This window comes from Phoca vitulina, unplaced genomic scaffold, assembly GCF_004348235.1.
Source record: "Phoca vitulina isolate PV1807 unplaced genomic scaffold, GSC_HSeal_1.0 scaffold58, whole genome shotgun sequence".
NCBI classification, from domain to species: Eukaryota; Metazoa; Chordata; class Mammalia; order Carnivora; family Phocidae; genus Phoca; species Phoca vitulina.
This window is the reverse complement of record NW_022589761.1, coordinates 8,749,036-8,765,825: the sequence shown is the minus strand read 5'-3', so window position 1 is coordinate 8,765,825 and position 16,790 is coordinate 8,749,036. Positions and strand designations below refer to the sequence as shown.

Sequence of the window (16,790 nt, the reverse complement as noted above, 5' to 3'; positions counted from 1 at the left end):
TGGGCAAATACCGTGCAGGAGGGTTCACACGACATCCATCGGGGGCGGAGGGGTCTGTGTGTTTATTGCAACCCCTTCCCAGCAGATGGCAGTACAGGGCCCTATCCCAGCAGAAGGGGTCCCCCCCCCAGCCCATGCTCTATACAAGGAAGGCAAGGGTGTGCACAGAGGGGTGCTTTTACTAATCCACACCCAGAACCCCTGTGGGCAAGTAGTGTTCCAGCTGGAAGAGGCGAAGCCAGGATTTGCACCCAGGACCAGGTGCTTCCAGAGCTGGAAGAGCTTCCCAAGGATACTGCGGGCACCCAGAGAGGAGGGTTCTTATTCTGGGTGAACCCCAGCCCGCCAAGGTGGCCCTGGCGGTCATTTCTTCTTCTGCACGTGGCCGCAGTCGTACTTGCCACGCACAACAGTGAGCTTCACGCCAGGCAGGTCCTGAGTGCGGCCACCCTGCACCAACACGACATGGTGCTCCTGCAGGCTGTGGCCCTCCCCCGGGATGAAGCACACGGCCTCTCGGCCGGTGCTGAGCCGCACGCGGCAGCACTTGCGGTTGGCCGAGTTGGGTTTCTTGGGCTTTCGGATGAACGTGCGCAACACTACCCCCTTCAGCTGCGGCCGGCCGGCCGTGGGGCCCAGAGGTGTGGGCGGCCGCTTCGGGAGCCCTCGGCGGTGCATCTGGTTCAGGGTGGCCATGGGGCGGCTGGCCCGGAGCTGGGAGGCCAGGGCTAGGCCTGGAGACACACAACCGGGAGGGCGGGGGGGGGGCGGTGTTATCCCAGTGAACGGGTAAGAGTTCTAGGCATGGTTCCAAGCATGTATTTGTTTCCGTCTGGGGGCAGTCACAAATAAGAGTAATAACATCTACTGGGCAACCATCACCTGTCAGGTTCTATTTTAAACATTTAATGTGAATTAGCTCCTTTTATTGTGCAAGGAAGGTAGCGACTTTAATGCTGTTTAAAAATAATAAAAGCGATCAGATTCACATCGTGTCCTGGACTGTTCTATGCACTGTACCTACGTGAACTCATGCCATCTCCACAGCAACCCAATGGGGTGTTTCAGGGAGGTGTCCCTCCTCCTGCCCGTCATACCCACTTCCAACCCCCATAAGCAGATGATGTCAGCCGAACTTTAATACAGACCCTTTCCTCCCTCCTCCACTGCATCCACTCTGGCCCTGTCCAGCCTCGCCTATTGAGCCCTACTTCTCCCCCCTCCTACAGTCTGGTCCCCACATGCAGCCAGCGGGAGCCTGTGGACACCTGGGTTAAAACCTTCCCCCCCCCCGCTCAGAGCCCTCCCTCCTGCGGTGCCATCTCACTCAGGACAAAGCCAAAGTCCTTTCTGTGGCCCATGAAGCCCCAGGTGATCTGCCCCCATTACTTCCCTGACCTCATCTCCCTACTTGCCTCCTTACTCATCCTGCTCCAGCGGGTGTCCCAGACACACCAACAGAAAAGGGAGCAGTGTGGCTGCAGTGGACTAAGAAGAAAGACAGGTAGGGGAGGGAATATATTTCCAAGGCAAACTGATGATTTGTTCATGGATAGGATGTAAGAAGATGCCACCATAACCGGATTCTCTTCAGCAAACATCCACTGAGCACCTACTGTCTTGGCCCCAATAATGGAGGCACAACGGTGACAGAGACAGCCCTGGGCATACCCTCTTGGAGCTCCCAGTTTAGGGCTTTAGGTTCATCCTTTTCCTGTCACTAGCACGGATGACCTTTTACACCCAAACTTTACACTCTCTCCCTATCCAGGGCAGGTCCTGGCCCTACTATCCATTTCCACGTCTCCTTAGGTGTCAAGTTACAGTAGAATCCTCCAAGGGGGTGAGACATTGCTAGAAGCCTTTTCCTAGTGGTATGCCCTTGAGCAAGACTCTGCTTCTCAGTGCCTCGGTGTCCTCACTGTATCGGAAGCACCAGAATCACACCTCCTCCTTGAGTACGGTGTATGAGAGGCTACGGCGAGAGATGCATGTCAAACTAGCCCAGAGTTCCCGGGCAGGTCGCAAGCCTGTCATGTGATCCTTGGTGAGTGGCAACCAGAAAGTGCTTAATAAAAGTTTGCAGAGTGACTGGCCATGAGAAGCATCTGATGTCTGCCGAGCCCATAAGGACATAAACAAAGCATCCCTCTCCGTGCCTGGCACACACCAGGATCTTGAAAAATATCAGCTGGATGAATGAGTTAAACCCTTTGCTTGGATGTCTCACCCAGGGGAGGTTATTTAATAAGTATTTGCTGAAGAAATCAATAATTGACCCAAATTCCTGGTACCCACCTGACGACCTATAGTCGCCCCCAACGCAATGACTTCCCACCTCTTGCCCTTGCAGCCCGAGCTCCGCTAAAACCTACCATGCATCCGTGCATCCTTAATTTAAGACCCCGATTTCCCCCCGGGGCTGCGGCAGAGGCACCTAAGTCCCAGAGGGGATAACCCTCGTCCAGCTGCGTCTCTGCAGCTCAAGCCCCCAACTTACCAGAACTTAGGGACGTGTTCAGGCCACGGAGAAGGCCGGACCAGGACATCCCGCTGCCAGCAGGGTCCCTGTGTTAGGGGATGAGAGAATCAGGAAGGAAGCGGGAAATGTGGCCGTAGCCGGGGAAGGGCCCCAATTCTCCCCATCCCGTCCTCAGAGCCTTCGGGTTAAACCCAAGGAATTTCCTGACGGTCGAACCACAACCCCTCACGCTGCTGACAGAAATTCCCTCCTTAAATTTAGTTTCGCTCTGAGTAGGCTCTCGGGCACCCAGCAACCTCTCCCGCCCACCGCCTCCCCTCCCCCCGCACACAGGAGGAGAAGGGAAACTGAGGAGAAGGCCGGGGAGATTTGGAGAACCCGAGGATCCCATCTACTTCAACCGACCCTAGCTGGGTCCGCAGGCACGCTGAACAGGCTTCTAGGCACTTCCGGAGGCCATCCCAGCCGGGATTGGCTGGATCTGCCTCTCGTGTGCACTGAAGGGGCGGGACACAAGCGACGATTGGTCAACGACAGAGTCAATCTCAGTCAATTTTTCTCGTCGGACTCTATTTGAGGCACGAGAGGCGCTCACCCGGTCCAGGGTCTGATTGGCAGGGCGGCTGCTTTGCAATTGGTCTAAACGCGGGGTGGGCGGGACAAAGGGTGCGTGGCTCCTTGTCCCCTGTCCAAGATGGCTGCGTCCATGGCGCGGCGCTTGTGGCCTTTGGTGGCTGCTCGGGGTCTTCGGCCCCGGAGAGGCTGTGTCTGCAGCCATAGCCCAAGGAGAACTTTTGCCACGGAGAGACAAGGCCGGAACCTCCTGTACGAGCACGCGCGCGAGGGCTACAGCGCTCTCCCTCAGCTGGACATGGAGTCGCTCTGCGCATGCCCGGAAGAGGCCGCGCGCGCCCTGCGGCTCCGCAAGGGGGAGCTGCGGCCGGAAGACCTGCCCGCGATCGTGAGTGCGCTTGCGTGGGCCATCAGCTGCGGGGCCGAACTGGGCTTGCAAGATGCTCTCCAGCAGGGGGCGAACCTATTACGGGAATTTTCGTTCCTCCCCAAGTTTAGCCAACATGGTGTGCTTGGCACGCATACGTGTGCCAGTTATCCACGGAGTGCTGGGGCCCTACTATCTACACACCCATTATGCGCCGGTTCCATAAAGCGTGCTGAGTACCTGCTTTGCGCTTAGGAACTTACTACCTGCCCATGTCCTCTGGGCTCCAACCTCATGCCAGGCTTAAAACGACAAAAGAAAATGGGGGGAGGGGGAAGAACATGGGGGACAGGGATGTGAATCAGACGAGGGTGGAGGGGTTTGCCTTTGGAAAGTAAGAGGTGGAGACCTGCCGCTGCCCCACAGGTAGCAGGGTAGATAGGGTTATCTAATGAATGAACGGTTCTACCGAACGGTTATTTAAGGAGCATCTACTATGTCCCAGATGTTGAGAATAAGTTGGTAAGTAATACAATACTACATGCTAGGGATCGAGGACCAGAGTCACCATATTGCTAGACCTTGCTGAGGTGCTGAGGATGGTCCTGTTCTAAGTGCTCTGTACATATTTGCCTCGTTTCAGTTTCACAACCACCATATGAGGTAGGTGCCATTATTGCCCCCATTTTATCAGAGGAGAAACTAAGGCTCAGAAAAACTAATTAAAAAGGGTGGCGGTTCCTCAAAAAGTTAAACATGGAATTTCCCTATGATCCCGCAATCCCACTTCCAGGTATATGCCCCAAAGAACTGAAAGCAGGGACTTGAACAGGTATTTGTATACCGACGTTCGTAGCAGCATTACTTACAGTAGCCAAAAGACGGAAGGAACCCCAGTGCCCATAGATGGATGAATAGATAAACAAAATGCGGTATATACGTACAGGGGTTGGGGAGAGCAGGGAATGGGAAGATAACGTTTAATGGGTGTAGAGTTTCAGTTTGGGAAGATAAAGGTCTGGACATGGACAGTGGGGATGGCTGCACAACAGTGTGAAGGTACTTAATGCCCCTGAACTGTACACTTAAAAATCGTTAAAATGGCAAATTTTATGTGTATTTTACCACAGCCTTTTATTTATTTTTTTTTTAAGATTTTATTTATTTATTTAATTGACAGAGAGAGAGAGAGAGACAGTGTGAGAGGGAACACAAGCAGGGGGAGTGGGAGAGGGAGAAGCAGGCTTCCGGCCGAGCAGGGAGCCTGATGCGGGGCTCGATCCTAGGACCCTGGGATCATGACCTGAGCCGAAGGCAGTCACTTAACCAACTGAGCCACCTAGGCGCCCCTTTTTATTTATTTTTTAAAAAGATTTTATTAATTCATTAGAGCGAAAGAGAGAGCGTGTGCGTGTGCGCATGAGCAGGGAAGAGGGACGAGGGGCAGAGGGAGAGGGAGAAGCAGACTCCCTGCAGAACACAGAGCCTGACACAGGGCTCGATCCCAGGACCCTGCGAACATGACCTGAGCCAGAGTCAGACGCTTAACCGACTGAGCCACCCAGGCGCCCCTACCACAGCCTTTTAAAGTGCTGGTTTAGAGATCCTAAATTATTTACAACCTACTAATGGATCACATCCCAAAGCTTGAAAAACACACCTTTAGGGCGTGAAGTGTGAAGAGAAGTATGGCATGTGGCTTTCTGGGCAATAACAAGGCATGTGAATTGTTCCTCGGAGCCCTGGGAAGCTATGGGTGCTTTCAGGCGGGAGAGCGCTTGTGTAAGAACTCTGGCTGGAGGAGGTGAGCCTGCAGGCTGGGAGGCTGGCACAGGGGTCCTCGCGAGAGGACAGGCTCTGGATGGGGGCAGGAGTCAGGGGATGGGAGGAGGACAGACTTGATGGATGTCCCTGAGGCAGAAGGGTCAGGACATGGTGCCTGGTCACAGGGCCGGGGTGGGGGATGGGAGTTCTTGGGGCTGTGCCTAAGGAGGAAGAGCAGATCTGGGGGGAGAGATGCCTGTCCTCGAGTCACTCTTGCACAGAGTGAGCATGAAGTGTCCAGGAGACATCCAGGGGGAGCCGCCTTGTGGCCTGCCCTCCCCTTCCCGTTTCCAGCCCCCAGGAGGGAGGACGGTGTTGTTTGCACCATTTGGTCGAAGAGAGAACCACAGCCAGAGAGGTCCGAGGGGTTTGCCCAGGGATGTGGGCTCACAGAGGGACCTCACAGCCGTAGGGATGCCCATGAACAAGAGCCGAGCCTGCCGTGTGGGAGGGCACAGGTTTGGCGTGGCAGCCCCAGAGGACGGCTGCCTCTCTCTTCTGCTAGACTCCGAGGTGATCGCTGGCGGGGCCTCAGCTCCATGCCCCTCGGCCCCTGGGTCCTTTCACCTTCTTGCTCCACATCCCTCAGGATGTTGTCCGGTTTGGCTCTCCTCCCAGTCCGTCATCCGGTCCAAGGGGACTGAGAGACAGAAAGTCCAACATGGGGGCTTATCTTTAGGGAGGTGACCCGAGTCACACTGCCACTTCTGCTCATGTCCACTGGTTGAACTTGGACACGGGAGTACACGCAGCTGTGAGGGAGGCTGGGAAACATGTCTTCATTCTGGGCAGCCACGGGCTTCACATCAGGGAGCGCTAGTGTGGGGTAGGGGGGGAAGGAAGGGGGACTGGCCACTGGGGTCCAGGTGGCCAGAGGCCGAGGCTGCAGGGAGAAGGGGCAGGACACAGTGGCCACTTCACGCCTTTCCCTCCTGTGTCCACCCCCAGATCTCCACATGGCAGGAGCTGAGGCAGCTGCGGGAGCAGATCCGGAGTCTGGAGGAGGAGAAGGAGGCTGTGGCTGAGGCAGTACGGGCCCTGCTGGTGAGCATGGGGGTCCTAGGTGGGTGGAGCTTCACCCTCTTGATTCGACTTCAGTTTCCCCTCTCGCAGTCCACGGTGGCTGCCGTAGTACCCACATCTCTTTGTATGATGCCGCCGGAGGTAGAAAACGGGACTTTTCTGGGGCTTGCGTGCCCTTTCTCAAGAGCAGGGAGACCTTTCCCGAAGCATCCAGCAGAGTCCCCTCATGCCTCCTGGGCCCAGACACCCCACACCCACACCTGTCGTCAGCAGGAGGGACAGAGTTACTGCAGCGGGCTTAGGGATCCTTGAGAGGCAGCCCCCCGGCTCAGCCCACGTTCCCTGAACTACAGGCTGCCCAGGGAGGGTGAACTGAGTCAGGTGTCTGTGGGACTGGAGGACGGAGGGCAAATAGTCTTGGCTTGGACAGCCAATAGCATCTGCCACAGGGGGTGGAAAAGTCATCATAAAATCAACAGCAGACGTTTATATAAGCAGTCACTGTGTGCCAAGCATCGTTCTAGGTGCAGCCCTCACAACGCTGGGAGACAGGGACAGTCCAAACCCAACTTGCAGCTGACGACACGGGGCCCCAGGAGGTGAAAAATGTGCCTCCGCGTCACAGCCAGAAAGTTGGGGCAGGATTCGCACCCAGGCATTCAGGCTGCTTTCCACCACTCCACTCGAAGGCCAGTTGCAAGGCTAGTGACATCTCCCGGTGACCCTACTACGGAAGTGCCAGGCCCCGGGTGACGTGCGTCACAGGCGGGCAGCCAGTGCAGACAACAGAAGTGATCACAGTTAGCGTTCCGTGAGTGCTAACCCATCTTTCCAGGGAAGCCATGCGCCAGCCCTGCTGGGGAGCTCCTATGAGCCCATTTCACAGATGGGCATACCGAGGCTCGGAGAAGGGACAAGGTTTGCCCAAGGACGCACAGCTTGGAGGCACCCCACATTCAGACTCCGGTCTAGCCTGCTGTCCCCTCTGCTGCTCCAGATCGTAGAAGGTCACAAGTCCACAGACTTTACCTCTCCAAGTCTCGGTTTTGTCATTTACGAAATGGGGAGCACAGCGAGGCCCGCTTTATGGAGTAGGTTATGGAGAAATAGGACCGTGTGAGAGCCCTCTGTGGAGACAGGTAGCTCCTGGTCAGCAGTGCTGCAGGTGTGATTACTGTCCGTTATCTTGCCTCCTCCCGGCTTTACTGAGAGAGAAACTGAGGCACAGACGTCTGTCCGGCCAGGCATCTGCAGAGCAAGGAATTCAGAACCCCTTCCCCACCCCCACCCCACACCCCCGGCCCTGTTTGACCTTTCACCCCTCCATTTTTCCCACCTCCCTGGCCCCAACTTCAGGAACCTAATCACCCTGTCCATGTCTTCCACCAGGTAAACCAGGACAACGGTCAAGTGCAGCAGGTACTATGGCGGGTTGATGCCCATCCCTAGTGGGAGCAGGCAGGTGCCACGTGAGTCCTGATTCCTACAATGTGACCAAAGACAACAAACAGGACTGTTGACCCAAGTGAATCTATTGATTCATGAGACAAAAGGCTGGCTCTGGGTCCTGGCTCCATATTTGTTTCCACTTTCTCCTCATTCCCAGACCAACTTTCTCCCCTTAGAGAAAGGGGAGCCAGGATGGCGCGCAAAGGGGGCCACTCCCCTGACAGCTGCACCCGTAGTCCTGGGGCTTGGGTCATGTGCCTGTCTTTGAGCCTGTCGCTGTGGCCAAGGCCATGGAATGTTCTGGTAGGCCAGGCCTGAGTCATGACCCTCTGGACATGCCACATGGTGGTGAGGTGAGGGGAGGGAATTTCCCAAAAGGAAATTCAGCATGTCGGGCCAAAGAGACAATGAGTGTCCCCCACACAGGTTCTGCCAGCAAGGCTCGAGGTCAGACTGGTTTGAGGGACCCCTGCCCTTTCCTGGGCTGACCCCACCTGCCCCCGCCCCCAGGACCCCCAATATCAGAGCCTGCGGGCACATGGTCGGGAGATCCGCAAGCAGCTCATGGTCCTGTACCCCAAGGAGACCCAGCTCGAGGAGCAGTTCTTCCTGCAGGCGCTGAGGCTGCCCAACCGGACCCACCCGGACGTGGTGAGCACAGTGCTGGGCCCGGGGGGGCCCGGGGGTCCGCCTGGGACCACCTCCCCTGTGACTCCCGCTGTCTCTCTGCAGCCCATCGGGGACGAGAGCCAGGCCCGAGTGCTGCACGTCGTCGGAGACAAGCCAGGTGGGCCACCCCCCAGGCTGGGGTGGGGACCCCCGGGGTCTGGGATGTAGCTGGACCCTGTAGAAGGCCTGTGCCCCTCCCCCAGCCTTCCGTCCTGTCTGTGTGTGCACGGCAGTCTGTCCCTGCCCCACTTTGGCCCCTGATTCCCTTGGGTTTTCCTCCCTGACTCTGGTCTGCCTCTGGCTCTTTGTCCCCCTCCAGCTTTCTCGCTTCTTCCTAATGTTCTCTTCCCTTTGCCCTCTCTCTCCTTTTCCACCTCTGCTTCCTGTGTCTCTCTCCACCTCTCTCCCCCTTTGCCAGGCCCGTCTCTGCCGCCACCCCATTCCCTTTCTCTCCCTGCCTCCCCCTCCCTTCCACTCCTCACCCCCGCCTTCCCTTGGTCTCCCGCTCTGTCTTATTGTCACTCATTCCCGCCGGCTCTCTAATCCTCTCTCTGTCCCTGTTCCATGTCTCTCCCCCTAACCCTTACCCCACCGCTTTTCATCCTGGTCCAGCTTTCTCCTTCCCACCCCGGGGCCATCTGGAAATCGCCGAGAAACTTGACATCATCCGTCAGAAGTAAGTGCCACCCACCCTCCCCACCCCAGCAGCTGGCTCAGCACCGGGTGGGGAGCCGCCGGGGCCTCACCCCGCATGAATGTTTGATGCCCGGTCCCCCGCCTGGCAGCTGGCCTCTGCCCTGGGGTGCAGAAGAGTCCCCCTCATCCCCCCCCCCAGCCCCGGCCCACACACACCCGCCTGTCTGCCCATCTGTCTCCCAGGCGCCTGTCCCACGTGTCCGGCCACCGCTCCTACTACCTCCGTGGGGCTGGGGCCCTCCTCCAGCACGGCCTGGTCAACTTCACACTCAACAAGCTCATCCACCGGGTATGGGCCAGTCTGGGAGGGCTGCCTGGGGGAGGCGGGGAGGGCGGGGGGGCACGGACACTGACTCAGAACGCTCAAGGCGGGGAGGTGGGGGGGGGTCACCTCTGCTCTAGTCACTGTTTACAGAGCTTTACACGTGTTATTGACACATTTCGTTCCTAGAGCAGCGGTGGGAGGTAGGTGCCATTATTATCCCCACTTCAGAGATGGAGAAACGAAGGCCTGGAGAGGGTGTGACTAGCCCAGGATGTCGTGGCTGCTGCCTGGGGCTGGCCCTAGAGCCTGAGCCCATCACCTCCCCGCCTGCCTCTAGCGGAAAGGGAGCGTCGGGGAAATGTGTTGCTGAACCGGGAGGGCTTGGCAGGGGCTGGAGGCATGGGGCGTGGGCGGCGGTGAGGGACCCGGACATTTCCTGAGGGCGCTGGGGAGCCACAGAAAGCTTTCACTATACCTCCCCCTACCCTGTGTCGCTGAACTGAGTGAGGAAACTGTGAAGCCCAGCAGAGGGCCCCGAAGCCAGCTCCAAGCCCACCGCTCAGGCCTTCCTCAGTTTCCCCTGAGGTGGAGTGGGCTTTGTGGCCCATTCTGCAGTGCCGCTGCTTCCGGTTTGAGCTTGGGGCCGGGTGGGGGTCCTGGCTGCGCTCCTCACCGCACCCCCTTCCTCTTCACAGGGCTTCACTCCCATGACAGTGCCAGACCTTCTGCGAGGAGCTGTGTTTGTGAGTGCTCCCCACGCCCAGCTGTGTGCCAGTTTTGGGGACCCCAGGCGTGAAGAACAGCCTGTCTCCCCCAGCAGAGACCACCCTGGGACTGGGTTGAGGGTGTCGGGCCAGAACAAGGCGGCCAGGGCAATTCCAGAAGCTTCCTGGAGAGGAGCGGGGGTTGTGACTGCAAAATGGAGGCCGAGGTCCTCTGTACCCTGACCTCTGTGGCTTGGCCTCTCCCCAGGAAGGCTGTGGGATGACACCAAATGCCAACCCATCCCAGATTTACAACATCGACCCCTCCCGCTTTGAAGACCTCAACCTGGCTGGGACAGCAGAGGTGGGGCTTGCAGGTAAGCACCTGCCTGGGGGCAACAGCAGGGGTGAGGATACCTCCAGCATCCTCAGAGCAGCAGGGATTGTAGGGGGACAACCAGGAGCATCCTAGGGATGACGGCTGCCTGCCGAGGATGTCCCAGTGACCCCAGGGCCAACATGTACGGTTGTGTAGGTTGTTTACTGCACAACAGCCCAGTGAGGATCCAGCTACTGCCTTGCCGTGAGATTGTGTCCACCAGAGGGGCGCCTTTTCTAATTCTCACAGAGGTTTCCTGTGGATGGGTGGCGCCCCTAGCTGACCCATCCTGTTCCCCTCTCCCCCCAGGCTACTTCATGGACCACTCGGTGGCCTTCAGGGACCTGCCCATCAGGTGATGCTCAGTTCCTTTAAATCTTGTCCCCACCCATGACATTCCCTCTCCCCTCCCTGACACCACCCCCCCTGCTTCCCCCAGGATGGTTTGTTCCAGTACCTGCTACCGGGCCGAGACAGACACAGGGAAGGAGCCATGGGGACTATATCGAGTACACCACTTCACCAAGGTTGGTGTAGCTGGGACTGGGGAGGAGGGCCACTCCAGTGACCCAGGGCCTCCTGACTCCTGTGCCCACTGCACTGCCCCAGGTGGAGATGTTTGGGGTGACAGGCCCTGGGCTGGAGCAGAGCTCACAGCTGCTGGAGGAGTTCCTGTCCCTGCAGATGGAGATCTTGACGGAGCTGGGCCTGCACTTCCGGTGCGGAGAAGGGTGGGGGTGCGGGAGGAGGGACGGGCTGGCTAGGTGCTCCCTCATCGTGAACAGCCTCCTCACCCCCATCCCCCGCCCCCTTTTCCCGTATTAGGACTATCTACAGGGTGTGTGTCTGTCAGGCTGTAAAATCCCGTGTAGGACCATAGGACGGGGCCAGCAGCCTAAGCAGCACAGGGCGCTCCAGTGTAGAGGCCCAGGCCCCTTCCCTCTCCTGGCTCCCATCCCTCGGTGCCGCCCCATCCCCCATCTGTACTTCACCCCAGGCAGCGCCTCAGCACACCCCTTCCCTTTCAGGCAGCCCCACGCCCCCCTCCCCGAGCCCTGTCCGTCACAGGCTTCCAGAGAGGCCGGGGGATGTGGGCTTTTTCCTTGGGGACCCATTACAAACCGGGGGTGCTGAGAGTGGCCCATGCTTTCTCCTCCCCATCCTCTTCTCCATCCACTTTTCTGCCACCCCCCCCTGCCGCCGCCTCCACCTCTCACCCGCTGACCTTCACCATGACCTTCTCTTCCGCGGCAGCATCCTGGACATGCCCACCCAGGAACTGGGCCTTCCCGCCTACCGCAAGTTCGATATCGAGGCCTGGATGCCAGGCCGCGGCCGCTTCGGCGAGGTGAGCCCCCAGTGCGGTGGGGATGCCTGGTGGGAACGGGACGGGACCCCCTACCCCCCCCCAGCGGAGCCTCTCCGCCCCCCCCCCCCCCCCGCCCAGGTCACCAGCGCGTCCAACTGCACGGACTTCCAGAGCCGCCGGCTACACATCATGTTCCAGAAGGAGGCTGGGGAGCTGCAGTTCGCCCACACGGTGAGCGCCCGCACCCCCCTCCCACCCGCCCCAGAGCCTCCACCCTCCTAGGCCCACGCCACCTCAGCCTCTCCCAGGCCAGTGGAGGTCATCATGTGGACGCGAGCGTGCCTCTCTCCCAGGTGAACGCCACGGCCTGCGCCGTCCCCCGCCTCCTCATCGCCCTCCTGGAGAGCAATCAGCAAGAGGTGAGGCGGGCGAGGATCGCACGCGGGGAGGCAGAGGGTGCAGGCCTGGGGCAGTGGCAGCGACCTGAGGCCTGCTTTGTCCCCAGGATGGCTCGGTCCTCGTGCCCCCTGTCCTCCAGCCCTACCTTGGCACCGATCGGATCACGGCCCCCACCCACGTGCCTCTCCAATACATCGGCCCCAACCAGCCCCAGAAGCCCAGGCGCCCAGGCCGGCCTGTTTCGAGCTGAGAACTCACCCCCATCAGTCAGCAGGGCTGTGGCTGCTTCCTGGAGCTCGGGGGACCCTGGAAGCCCGGGACCTATTTTCCTGAGCAGAGTCCTGACATCTGCAGCTCCGTGCCTGGGCCCCTTCCCTACTTCCCCAGAATCAGCCAGTGACCCCGTCGCCACTGACGGTCCCAGCCTGCACCGGAAAGCAGGGCATCTGGGGACTTGAAGGTTGTAGGAATGAGGGGAAGAGAGGAAGAAGCCTCCAATACTCCTTCCTCCTTCCCTCCCTCAGTACTTAGCAGGAAGTCCCCAATAAATGGTCAGAACCAAGGCCTTTGTGGATCTGTGAGCAAGGCGGAGGACCCTGGCCGACTCGCTGGGCATGCTGGCCAGAGGTGCTAAACCATCCCAGGGGCTGTGGCTGGAGGGACCGTGGCCACAACCCCCAGAGCACATGGAGGGCAGCTTGGGGGCCACCGCCGGAACTGAGAGCATGCCAAGTCCTCTCCCCTTGCTCTAGAACAGGGGGCACCTTGCACTGACCCCGGTTTCAACCTCATCCCTCCACCCCCCGCGGCTGGGAGGGGTCCAGGAGACAGCATAGCCTTGGCAAAGCCAGAACTCGCTCTGCCCCTCGCCGTGCCCGTCCAGTGACCCTCAACTCCTCTCACACCTGCGTCAGTCCTTCCTTCAGCAGACCCTGGCCACTCCTCCTTCAGAGTATCTCCAGAAGCCACCCTTACTCTCTCCTCCCTAGTCCTGTTCACTGTGACTGACGAGCCTCTTCACTGCCTCCCGGCTCCCTGGGCCCCCACACGAAGCCAGAGCGACCCTATGGACCCCTGGGTCAGGTCACGTCCCTCCCCTGCTCGGAGCCCTCACGGGAAAGGACAGAGTGGTCCCCAGGATCCACAGAGCCCCACATGATCTGCCCCCTGCCTTCCTCCTCAACCCGCCTCTTGTCTGTCTTCCTCTGGGGCTGGCCGTTCGAACTCTGCAGACTCATTCTTGACTCAGACCTTTGCCCTTGCTGGTCCCTTTCCTGGCTACGCTTTCCCTCCATCTTGCGTGATTGCCTCCATTTTATCACACTGGCCTTGGCGCAAATACCCTCTTCCGAGAGGACTTCCCTGACCCGCCAGAGTAAAAGCCCCCAGCGCTCATGTGATGCAGGAGTCTGGGGTCATTTCCTCTTTTTCCTGACGCATAGTTGAGTATTGCATCGGCCCCTTCTCAAATGTCTGCTCCAAGAGCACAGGGAAGTGTGTCCGCTGCTGAAGCCCTGGGCTTTGTAAGAGGGCTGGGCATAGAGTAGGTGCTCAATAAAAATTCCCAGCCAGAAGGGGCTGGGACCTGCGTAGTGCCCAGTGCCCAGTGCTGTCTAAATGACCTTCTGCACTCAGCTACCGCCACGCCTCACTTGTGGAGTCGCGGCCGCCGGCCCCATTTCACAAAGGATGGAACCAACCCTAGAGAGGCCCAGCAGTTTTCCCCGGGCCGCACAGCTGTTGGTGGTGGAACCGGGATGCAGGCAGGGCCCCGCCCCAACCTCTGGGACAAGAGGTTTAGGAGACCCAAATTTTGAGATGAGGAAATGGCCAAAAAGAGGAGTTGCCTGAGGTCTATCTGCAAGTGGCTGCCGCTGGATTCAAACCCCGGTCAGCTTCCCAGCGCAGCCGTAAAGCTCATCAGACTGTGTTTGTCTGGGGGACGCACCCTCCCTCCACGCAGGCGCTCAGGGGCCATTAGCTGGAGGGGAGCGGGTGCAGGACGTGGGTCCCCATGAATAATTGAGAGTCTTGGGCAGGTGGCCGCCCCGCAGCTGTCACCCTGCCGCGGGCGGGGAAGGGGCGGTGGTGACGTCACGTCCTCCCCTGCGGGGCCACGGGCGCGGGTTATAAGCAGCTGCCGCGCCGCCAGCCAGCGCCGCACCAAGCACCCTGGTCGGGACGCCCCACCATGCAGCGCCGCGGGCCCCCCTCAGTGCTGCTGTGGCCACCGCTGGCCCTGCTGCTGGCGCTGCTGCTGGGGGCGGGTGAGTGCCAGAAACGAGAGGGGGCTTCTGCGGCCAGCTCGGGGACCAGGGACTCGAGGGACCAGGGACTCGAGGGACCAGGGGCAGGAATGGTGCACCCAGAGACTTCGCGAGCTAAGCTTCCGGGTGGGGACGGTACACCTGGCAGGTAGGCTGGGGGAGGGGACAGGTGAGTAACGGGAAGCATCTTGGAGCTGGGATCAGCACCGAGGACAGCACCCGGGGGGGGGGTTGTCCGAGCCCAGCATCCATCTCCTTCCTCCACAGCCACCGCTGCTCCCTTGGCACCAAGACCCTCCAAGGAAGAGGTGAGGAGTGCGGACCCCTTGCCCTGCCCCATCTCCCCCGCACCCTGGCCCTCTCTGACCAGCCTGCATGATCATCTCCTCTCCACACCCCCAACTGCTCTCATTGCCCCCCCTCTGCCCTGCCCTCAACCTCCCCTCTGACCCTTCACCCCCAGCTGACCCGCTGTCTGGCCGAGGTGGTCACGGAAGTGCTGACACTGGGCCAGGCCCAGAGAAGCCCCTGCACAGCTCTCCTCCACAAAGGTAAGCAGGGCCCAGGCCCCAGTTCCTCTTGGGTGCCCCCACCCCACCCAGGGTTTCGGTCAGGGTTTACTGGAGGAAGGGGTGTCTTCTCCCAGAGCCCCCTTGCCTGGGTTGGCACAGCACAGCGCAGTGTCCAGCCTGGCCTCCAGCTCCACCCTTGGGGTTCCCTGCAGAGGTACGGGATGGGGGCAGAGAATGTCCCTCAGACCTGAGCCTCCTCTCCCAGTTTTGGGCAGCCCTGTGGGACCTCGGGCAGACCCCAGAACTCCCCCAGGTCTCAGTTTCCCGATTTGCCGCACAGAGAGCATCCTCTCTCTTTCCGCCAGAGATGTGTGAGACAGAGCCCTATGGCTGTGCGTCCACCAAAGAGAAAGGCCTACTGGTTGGGGAGTTCAAGAAGCAAGAGGCTGGGAAGACGAGGCCCAGCCAGGAAGTGAGGGAAGAGGAAGAGGAAGCAGCGGAGACGGCCCACAAGTCTGAGGTGCGGCAGCAGACCATCCAGGAGCAGCTCCACAGCCAGCTCCGCCAGGAGGAGGACAACGAGGAGGAGGAGGAGGAGGAGAAGGAGGAGGAGGAGGAGGAGAAAAGGAAGAGTAGGCCCATGGAACCCTTTGAAGGCCTGTGGAAGCGGCGCCTAGACGGCGGAGGGGGGCCCCAGAAGCGAGGGGCAGAGCAGGCCAGTGAGGAGGAGACAGCCCAGTTCGAGGCGGAGGAGAAGGGCATGCAGGTGCTCAGCGGGGGCCGCAGCCTGTGGCAGGGGGGCGGAGAAGAGGGGCACGAGCACTCACCGCACCACCGCCACCACCAGCAGCCAGAAGCTGAGCCCAAGCGGGAGGAGAAGGAAGAGGCTTCGGAGAGGAAGGTGAGCGGAGGAGGCGATGGGCAAGTGGGGTGGACCAAATGGCCAGTGGGTTACGACTAAACACACAACAGTGTTGGGCCATAAATAGCCAATATCCACACAAATGGATCATAGTGACCAGGACTGACACCAGGATGAGGCAGCAGCCTCTGCTGGACCGAGATGGTCAAGATGGCTGAGATTACAGTAACCAAGACGGCCACGAGTGTGGCAGAGAAGTGGCTGAGTTACCACCACTGTGCTCTGTAAGGAGCAGTCTGGCCACATGGGAAGGGGCTGCTGTGCTTGGTTCACCGGACTAGAGATGGACACCGCTGCTGAGTCATGGGAAGTGGGATGTCCCCACGGTTGGTGGCAGTGGCCAAAACGGCCAGCACCTCACAAAGGGGTCATGGCATCCAAGTTGGGCACCTTTACTAGTCCTCTCTGCTGCTGTTCGCTAGGCAGTCAACACGGACCGCACCGCCGGTCGCGTTGGCCAACGTCACTCTTCTACCGTGGCCCCCATCGCGGTCCATGGGGACCAGGATGACCACTGTTGGCTGCCGTTGTGCAAAGTGACACAGCCCACATTCACGGGTGACCACTGGGGTGGCCCGCCCTTGAAGGTGGGTGCTGACCAGCCCATTTCTGATCCCACCAGGAGCACGACCTGGAGCGGCTGGAGCACGTGAGAGAGGAGCTAAAGAAGGCAACGGATTTGCTGGGGGAGATCAGGAGGGAGGGGTGACCCCCGACCTCATGTCCTCCTTCCCGACACACCCTATGGCTGAGGACGGTGGACCCCCAAAGCTCACCTAACAGCCCACTCCATTCCCCAACCTGCAGGAACCGGGAGAAGGGTGGGCCATGGGACCGGGCCCAAGGGGCTGAGTCTGAGCTGGGTAGAGGGGCTGGGCTCACACTGACTCAGGACACACCCGGCCTCCCACGTCACCCACTCCAACCCTTCGGTGTGAATAAAGCACAAA

At 59.6% G+C, this 16,790-nt stretch overlaps 3 protein-coding genes across 4 annotated transcripts; 2 read left to right on the top strand and 1 right to left on the bottom strand.

Annotated features, from left to right (window-relative positions):
- Positions 1-40: 40 nt before the first annotated feature.
- On the bottom strand, positions 41-2,949 carry MRPS12 (mitochondrial ribosomal protein S12). 2 transcript variants are annotated; one of them, XM_032390613.1, is made up of 3 exons: positions 2,888-2,949; positions 2,501-2,568; positions 41-734 (listed from the first exon to the last, which is right to left on the bottom strand). In XM_032390613.1, the coding sequence occupies exons 2-3, from the start codon at positions 2,547-2,549 to the stop codon at positions 364-366; spliced, it is 420 nt and encodes a 139-aa protein (XP_032246504.1). In that variant the 5' UTR covers positions 2,550-2,568; positions 2,888-2,949; the 3' UTR covers positions 41-363. The 2 variants fall into 2 exon arrangements, with proteins under 2 accessions (XP_032246504.1, XP_032246502.1); XM_032390611.1 differs by lacking the exon at positions 2,888-2,949 and adding an exon at positions 2,812-2,883.
- Positions 2,950-3,160: 211 nt separating this feature from the next.
- Positions 3,161-14,301, top strand: SARS2 (seryl-tRNA synthetase 2, mitochondrial). The gene is made up of 16 exons (XM_032390598.1): positions 3,161-3,443; positions 6,195-6,290; positions 7,659-7,688; positions 8,229-8,369; positions 8,451-8,505; positions 9,000-9,063; positions 9,267-9,372; positions 10,044-10,091; positions 10,321-10,429; positions 10,741-10,786; positions 10,871-10,958; positions 11,041-11,150; positions 11,686-11,779; positions 11,879-11,971; positions 12,094-12,159; positions 12,246-14,301. Exons 1-16 carry the CDS (start codon positions 3,177-3,179, stop codon positions 12,387-12,389), a joined length of 1,557 nt encoding a protein of 518 aa, XP_032246489.1. The 5' UTR covers positions 3,161-3,176; the 3' UTR covers positions 12,390-14,301.
- An 8-nt stretch (positions 14,302-14,309) lies between these two features.
- On the top strand, positions 14,310-16,754 carry CCER2 (coiled-coil glutamate rich protein 2). The gene is made up of 5 exons (XM_032390600.1): positions 14,310-14,406; positions 14,674-14,714; positions 14,870-14,957; positions 15,284-15,819; positions 16,463-16,754. The coding sequence occupies exons 1-5, from the start codon at positions 14,331-14,333 to the stop codon at positions 16,547-16,549; spliced, it is 828 nt and encodes a 275-aa protein (XP_032246491.1). The 5' UTR covers positions 14,310-14,330; the 3' UTR covers positions 16,550-16,754.
- Positions 16,755-16,790: the final 36 nt, after the last annotated feature.